Source organism: Ornithodoros turicata, unplaced genomic scaffold, assembly GCF_037126465.1.
Source record: "Ornithodoros turicata isolate Travis unplaced genomic scaffold, ASM3712646v1 Chromosome379, whole genome shotgun sequence".
Classification (NCBI taxonomy): domain Eukaryota; kingdom Metazoa; phylum Arthropoda; class Arachnida; order Ixodida; family Argasidae; genus Ornithodoros; species Ornithodoros turicata.
In genome coordinates this window covers 59,447-68,174 of record NW_026999368.1, presented here as the reverse complement: position 1 = coordinate 68,174, position 8,728 = coordinate 59,447, and the positions used below count along the sequence as shown (strand labels likewise).

At 44.4% G+C, this 8,728-nt stretch overlaps 1 protein-coding gene across 1 annotated transcript; it reads left to right on the top strand.

Moving 5' to 3' along the window:
- Window positions 1-2,800: 2,800 nt before the first annotated feature.
- Window positions 2,801-6,799, top strand: LOC135374004 (uncharacterized protein K02A2.6-like). The gene has a single exon (XM_064607024.1). The coding sequence runs from the start codon at window positions 2,801-2,803 to the stop codon at window positions 6,797-6,799; it is 3,999 nt and encodes a 1,332-aa protein (XP_064463094.1).
- Window positions 6,800-8,728: the final 1,929 nt, after the last annotated feature.

The following is an 8,728-nucleotide window of genomic DNA, read 5'->3' as shown; positions in this document are numbered from 1 at the left end:
CGTACAAAATAAAAAGAATCACCTATAATTTGAAAATAACGCCATATGTCGAAAGCATAAACATGCAAAGTTCCTCAGGCAGCCACTGTTTCGCGAAATACCTTATACACGCGTGTTTAGTTGCACACACAAAATAAAGAGAATGACCTATAATTTGAAAATAATGCCAAATGACGAAAGCATAAACATGCAAAGTTCCTCAGGCAGCCACTGTTGCGCGAAATACCGCATACACGCGTGTTTAGTCCACACGTACAAAATAAAAAGAATCACCTTTAATTTGAAAATAATCCCATATGTCGAAAGCATAAACATGCAAAGTTCCTCAGGCAGCCACTCTTTCGCGAAATACCTTATACACGCGTGTTTAGTTGCACGCACAAAATAAAAAGAATGACCGATAATTTGAAAATAATGCCATATGTCGAAAGAATAAACATGCAGAGTACCTCAGGCAGCCACTGTTGCGCGAAATACCGCATACACGCGTGTTTAGTCAACGCGTACAAAATAAAAAGAATCACCTATAATTTGAAAATAATGCCATTTGCCCAAAGCATAAACATGCAGAGTACCTCAGGCAGCCACTGTTGCGCGAAATACCGCATACACGCGTGTTTAGTCAACACGTACAAAATAAAAAAAATCACCTATAATTTGAAAATAATGCCATTTGCCCAAAGCATAACCATGCACAGTACCTCAGGCAGCCACTGTGGCGCGAAATACCGCATACACGCGTGTTTAGTCCGCACGTACAAAATAAAAAGAATAACCTATAATTTGAAAATAATACCATATGTCGAAAGCATAAACATGCAAAGTTCCTCAGGCAGCCACTGTTTCGCGAAATACCTTATACACGCGTGTTTAGTTGCACACACAAAATAAAGAGAATGACCTATAATTTGAAAATAATGCCATATGTCAAAGCGTAAACATGCACAGTTCCTCAGGGAGCCACTGTTGCGAGAAACACCGTATACACGCGTGTTTAGTTGCACGCACAAAATAAAAAGAATAACCTATAATTTGAAAATAATGTCTTATGTCGAAAGCATAAACATGCAAAGTTCCTCAGGCAGCCACTGTTGCGCGAAATACCGCATACACGCGTGTTTAGTCCACACGTACAAAATAAAAAGAATCACCTATAATTTGAAAATAATGCCATATATCGAAAGCATAAACATGCAAAGTTCCTCAGGCAGCCACTGTTTCGCGAAATACCGTATACACGCGTGTTTAGTTGCACACACAAAATAAAGAGAATGACCTATAATTTGAAAATGCCATATGTCGAACGCATAAACATGCAGAGTACCTCAGGCAGCCACTGTTGCGCAAAATACCGCATACACGCGTGTTTAGTCAGCACGTACAAAATAAAAAGAATCACCTATAATTTGAAAATAATGCCATATGTCAAAGCATAAACATGCACATTTCCTCAGGGAGCCACTGTTGCCAGAAACACCGTATACACGCGTGTTTAGTTGCACGCACAAAATAAAAAGAATCACCTATAATTGGAAAATAATGCCATATGTCAAAGCATAAACATGCACAGCTCCTCAGGGAGCCACTGTTGTGAGAAATACCGCACACACGCGTGTTTAGTCCGCACGTACAAAATAAAAAGAATCACCTATAATTTGAAAATAACGCCATATGTCGAAAGCATAAACATGCAAAGTTCCTCAGGCAGCCACTGTTTCGCGAAATACCTTATACACGCGTGTTTAGTTGCACACACAAAATAAAGAGAATGACCTATAATTTGAAAATAATGCCAAATGACGAAAGCATAAACATGCAAAGTTCCTCAGGCAGCCACTGTTGCGCGAAATACTGCATACACGCGTGTTTAGTCCACACGTACAAAATAAAAAGAATCACCTTTAATTTGAAAATAATCCCATATGTCGAAAGCATAAACATGCAAAGTTCCTCAGGCAGCCACTCTTTCGCGAAATACCTTATACACGCGTGTTTAGTTGCACGCACAAAATAAAAAGAATGACCGATAATTTGAAAATAATGCCATATGTCGAAAGCATAAACATGCAGAGTACCTCAGGCAGCCACAGTTGCGCGAAATACCGCATACACGCGTGTTTAGTCAACACGTACAAAATAAAAAGAATCACCTATAATTTGAAAATAATGCCATTTGCCCAAAGCATAACCATGCACAGTACCTCAGGCAGCCACTGTGGCGCGAAATACCGCATACACGCGTGTTTAGTCCGCACGTACAAAATAAAAAGAATAACCTATAATTTGAAAATAATCCCATATGTCGAACGCATAAACATGCAGAGTACCGCAGGCAGCCACTGTTGCACGAAATACCGCATACACGCGTGTTTAGTCCACACGTATAAAATAAAAAGAATCACCTATAATTTGAAAATAATGCCATATGTCGAAAGCATAAACATGCAAAGTTCCTCAGGCAGCCACTGTTTCGCGAAATACCTGATACACGCGTGTTTAGTTGCACACACAAAATAAAGAGAATGACCTATAATTTGAAAATAATGCCATATGACGAAAGCATAAACATGCAAAGTTCCTCGGGCAGCCACTTGTGGTGTAGTGAGAGGAAGATGATGTAGCCACATCATGGGGGCACGTGAATAAAGTGGAAGACGAGGAAGTCTTCTTTTGGGAACAGGCTTACAGGAGATCGGACATAGTTTCTTCCGCTCTGAGATACAGGTGGAGACACCACATTAATTTTTGGCGACGAGGATGGTGAGAACCTAATACTATTTCCCTTGACCTCGATCGTACCATGTCTGGTTTACCTCCACCGCCTTTCTTTCTGTCCATGCCTGGGAGGCCAGCAATGCCATGGCAGTCATGGCGGAAGACGTTCGAAAACTACGTGCTCGCCGCTGGTTTTGAGTCCACAGCAGTAGCCCGCAAGGCGGCAATCCTGTATCATTGCCTAGGCACTGAAGGTCAACGACTTTTCGACCTACTACCTTCGCCTTCAGCAGATTCAGAAGCTCCTGGTTCTTCACAAACTGATGCGTACAATAGTGCTCTGCAGAAGTTGGATTTGCACTACGCAGTTGCAGCTAACCCTATCGCCGAACGTCATCGTTTCCGCCAGCGTGGCCAGCAATACGGCGAATCTCTTGATGATTTTGTCATTGCACTTCGGAAACTTGCAAATACCTGCGATTTCGGATCGACTTCGGATCTTATGATTCGTGACCAAATCGTTGAGTCTACAAACATTCCGCACTTACGTGATCGTCTACTTCTGGAAGGACCGTCGCTTACTTTGGCGAGAACAGTACAGATTGCACGCCAGCTAGAACAAGTTCACCGAGACGTAAGAGAGTTCGCGAATACTACTGAAAATACAGTTCAACGACTTTTCAAGAAAAGCACGAAGAAATCTGTCAGCAACCGACAGAAGACTGGACCGTTGAAGCCACGGCACACTCAAGCGGGATCTCACTGCTATCGTTGCGGGTCTTCCTTTCACCTCGCTAATTCGCCATCGTGTAAAGCACGAAACCAGAAATGTTTCTCCTGCGGGAAGGTAGGACATTTTGCTCCTGTATGCCGATCTACAAAACCTCTTCAACAATTGACGTCATCGCAGTCGCCTGGAGAGGCAGAAATCTTCGACACAAACCCAACGGTGCTACAACTTCACACCCGCGAGAAGACGAAAACTGGAATATACGTTACGCTGAACGTTGAAGACAGACGCATGCAGTTTTTGATCGACACAGGTTCTTCAGTGTCAGTTATGTGCCATGACACGTACGACTCCATGTTTGCGTCGCAGCATCCGTTACAGCCGGCAACTGTTCGCCTACTGGACTTCTCGAAACGCCATATTCCAGTACTGGGATGCTTTCCAGCGCAAGTAGCTTACAAAGATAAGGCGACGTGCCTCGTATTTTACGTTGTGCAGGATGGCACTTCACTTTTGGGTCTGGATGCACTTACGTCCTTAGGAATAAACATCGACGGCATGCAACTCTCATGTTTCAACACAGCTACAACTTCAACACCTTTGCCAGCGGAGCTCACAGAAGAATTCTTCCAACTTTTCGACGGCAGACCTGGTTTAGCAAGAAACTACGTGCACAGAGTCACAGTGCGTCACAATGTTGCGCCGGTGACGTCGAAGCTCCGACGTCTACCCCAAACTGTACGCGAGAAAGTGTCTGAGGAACTTCGACGATTAGAAGCGGATGATATTATTGAAAGGATAACAGCATCTGAATGGGTGTCTCCGATCGTTGTTGTCAAGAAAAAGAATGGCAACATCCGTCTTTGCGTCGATCTTCGGGAGGCAAACAAGGCAGTAGTTCCAGATTGTTTTCCTCTTCCTCACACAGAGGAACTCTTGAACGCTTTGTCTGGCGCCAAACGCTTCACGAAGCTTGATCTAGCTTCTGCATATCACCAAGTCCTACTCCACCCAGAGAGCCGCGACTTGACTGCTTTCATAACACACGAAGGACTTTTCCGTTTCAAACGAGTGTGTTTTGGCCTTGCTTCCGCACCGTCCGCTTTTCAGCACATGATGTCCCTGGTATTACAAGGTTGCAAAGGAGTACTATTTTACATTGATGATATCATCATTTACGGCCGAACGGAGGAAGAACACATGCAGAACGTCCGCGCCGTTTTACGACGCCTTGCTTCCGAGGGACTCAAACTCAACGACAAATGTCTGTTTAATGTCAGTGAATTACCTTTTTTGGGTCACACAGTCACTTCTTCGGGATTACTACCGCAACAGACAGCAGTTACCGCCATTGAAAAGGCACCACCTCCCAAGGACCTGAAGTCGCTTCGCTCATTCCTCGGGTTGGCTGGGTATTATTCAAAGTTCATACCCCATTATGCCGAAGTGGTAGAGCCGATGCGTGACCTGCTACGCCGAAAGCAGCCTTTTGCTTGGACTGCTGCTGCTGACCAAGGCTTCAAGCAAGTGAAGAAGCTTTTGGTGACCTGCCCGAATCTCACCATGTTCAATCCTACCCTTCCAGTGACCGTTACAACTGATGCCTCCTCGTACGGGTTGGGTGCAGTTCTTCAGCAGCACGATGGCTCACAGCTCCGAACCGTTGCATTTGGTTCACGTACACTATCGGAACAAGAACGAAAATACTCCGTGGGTGAACGCGAAGCCCTGGCATGCCTTTGGGCATGTGAATACTGGCATATATACCTGTGGGGTCGACCATTTACACTATGCACCGATCATAAGGCCTTGGTTACACTTCTTGGTTCGCAAGGTTCAGGGCATCGTCCTCTGCGCATTTCGAGGTGGTCTGCACGTTTGTTCTACTACAACTTCACCGTACAATACAAGAAAGGCGCCGAGAATTGTGTCGCCGATGCTCTTTCAAGACTTCCCTTGCCAGCGCAAGATACTTCGGAGGAAGAAGTAATTTGCATAGTGTCTGCAGTAACGAAGCAAGAGATACAAAGCGCCACACGCAGCGATCCCATATTGCAAGAGGTAATGCAGCACGTGAAGAATGACTCGTGGCCATCTTCAGGATCACGCTCCGAAGACATTCTTCCGTTTTATCGATGTCGTGCAGAACTTTCAGTCATGAACGAACTTTTGTTACGAGGTGATCGTGTGATTGTGCCCATGGCGTTGACAAGCCGTTTCCTGGAGCTCGCTCATGAGACTCATCCTGGGATTGTCCGCACAAAACAAAGACTCCGAGAGCAGTACTGGTGGCCTGGCATGGATAAACGAGTGGAACAACTCGTCGGCTCTTGCAACGTTTGTCAGTCTGCTGACAAATCAGCGAAAACAACTGTGCCACCACTGCACCCAGTCCCGTTCCCAACTGCGCCGTGGTCAAAACTTGCTATCGACATTGTTGGACCTTTCGACCATTTACCAGCTCATTGCAAGTACGCCATCACACTGGTAGATTACCACAGCAAATGGCCTGAGATTGCTTTCGCTTCATCAGTTACAACATCTGCGATTACTAACTTTCTTAAACACGTATTCAGCAGAGAAGGCTTTCCGGACGAAATCGTTACTGACAATGGTCCTCAATTTGTTGCAACAGAATTCAAGGATTTTCTCCACCAGCGTGGCATTCGGCATTCCAACGTATCACTGTACTACCCTCAAGCAAACGGGTTGGTCGAAAGATTTAATGGTGTCTTGAAGAACATCATTCAACTATCCGCATTGGAGAGCAAGCCTATTTCTGCTGCGGTTCTGGAGTACCTCACAGTATACAGAGCAACACCGCATGCTACCACGGGGGTACCACCAGCAGTTCTACTTCATGGAAGAAATTTGCGAACACGCCTACACATCGCGGGTTATAACCAAACTCATCTCTACAGCTCAACACCGCAGAGTGCGGTACTTGAAGAACGCGTCAAGATGAGGCAGTCGAAACAGAAAGTGTACACAGACAATCGTCGTGGGTCCCATGCAAGAAATTACGCTGTAGGCGACTATGTGCGTGTCCGTAATCCGCGTCGGCAACGGAAAGGTACTTTCCGATTCAGCCCTCCTCTCAAAATCATCGCTAGACGAGGCCCTTTGTCCTTTCTTTTGGAGGACGGGAAGGTTTGGCATTCATCTAAATTTGCACCTGTGGCAGCATCCAGCGTCAGCAATCGCACATGGAACCCTTGGTTTTCCGTGGAATTTCCAGCAGAGCCCCAGCCTCGTCCGTTGGACTTTACATCTGCACCAGTGACTTCACCACTGCCTGCACTTCGACGCAGTACAAGGAATCGACGACCACCGGTTCGCTACGAGGCTACATGAAAGAACTAGAATTTTGTGTGGGATTTTTATTGGGTTTATTTGGGTTTATTTCCGTTACGGAACAGTTTGTCTACAAGGGGGAAGATGTGGTGTAGTGAGAGGAAGATGATGTAGCCACATCATGGGGGCACGTGAATAAAGTGGAAGACGAGGAAGTCTTCTTTTGGGAACAGGCTTACAGGAGATCGGACATAGTTTCTTCCGCTCTGAGATACAGGTGGAGACACCACACCACTGTTGCGCGAAATACCGCATACACGCGTGTTTAGTCCACACGTACAAAATAAAAAGAATCACCTATAATTTGAGAATAATGCCATATGTCGAACGCATAAACATGCAAAGTTCCTCAGGCAGCCACTCTTTCGCGAAATACCTTATACACGCGTGTTTAGTCAGCACGTACAAAATAAAAAGAATCACCTATAATTTGAAAATAATGCCATATGTCAAAGCATAAACATGCACATTTCCTCAGGGAGCCACTGTTGCCAGAAACACCGTATACACGCGTGTTTAGTTGCACGCACAAAATAAAAAGAATCACCTATAATTGGAAAATAATGCCATATGTCGAAGCATAAACATGCACAGCTCCTCAGGGAGCCACTGTTGTGAGAAATACCGCACACACGCGTGTTTAGTCCGCACGTACAAAATAAAAAGAATCACCTATAATTTGAAAATAACGCCATATGTCGAAAGCATAAACATGCAAAGTTCCTCAGGCAGCCACTGTTTCGCGAAATACCTTATACACGCGTGTTTAGTTGCACACACAAAATAAAGAGAATGACCTATAATTTGAAAATAATGCCAAATGACGAAAGCATAAACATGCAAAGTTCCTCAGGCAGCCACTGTTGCGCGAAATACCGCATACACGCGTGTTTAGTCCACACGTACAAAATAAAAAGAATCACCTTTAATTTGAAAATAATCCCATATGTCGAAAGCATAAACATGCAAAGTTCCTCAGGCAGCCACTCTTTCGCGAAATACCTTATACACGCGTGTTTAGTTGCACGCACAAAATAAAAAGAATGACCGATAATTTGAAAATAATGCCATATGTCGAAAGCATAAACATGCAGAGTACCTCAGGCAGCCACTGTTGCGCGAAATACCGCATACACGCGTGTTTAGTTGCACACACAAAATAAAGAGAATGACCTATAATTTGAAAATAATGCCAAATGACGAAAGCATAAACATGCAAAGTTCCTCAGGCAGCCACTGTTTCGCGAAATACCTTATACACGCGTGTTTAGTTGCACACACAAAATAAAGAGAATGACCTATAATTTGAAAATAATGCCAAATGACGAAAGCATAAACATGCAAAGTTCCTCAGGCAGCCACTGTTGCGCGAAATACCGCATACACGCGTGTTTAGTCCACACGTACAAAATAAAAAGAATCACCTTTAATTTGAAAATAATCCCATATGTCGAAAGCATAAACATGCAAAGTTCCTCAGGCAGCCACTCTTTCGCGAAATACCTTATACACGCGTGTTTAGTTGCACGCACAAAATAAAAAGAATGACCGATAATTTGAAAATAATGCCATATGTCGAAAGCATAAACATGCAGAGTACCTCAGGCAGCCACTGTTGCGCGAAATACCGCATACACGCGTGTTTAGTCAACGCGTACAAAATAAAAAGAATCACCTATAATTTGAAAATAATGCCATTTGCCCAAAGCATAAACATGCAGAGTACCTCAGGCAGCCACTGTTGCGCGAAATACCGCATACACGCGTGTTTAGTCAACACGTACAAAATAAAAAAAATCACCTATAATTTGAAAATAATGCCATTTGCCCAAAGCATAACCATGCACAGTACCTCAGGCAGCCACTGTGGCGCGAAATACCGCATACACGCGTGTTTAGTCCGCACGTACAAAATAAAAAGAATAACCT

Bases quoted from the DNA above. Each gene is read 5' to 3' on its own strand.
- LOC135374004 (XM_064607024.1), top strand. From the start codon at position 2,801: ATGTCTGGTTTACCTCCACCGCCTTTCTTTCTGTCCATGCCTGGGAGG.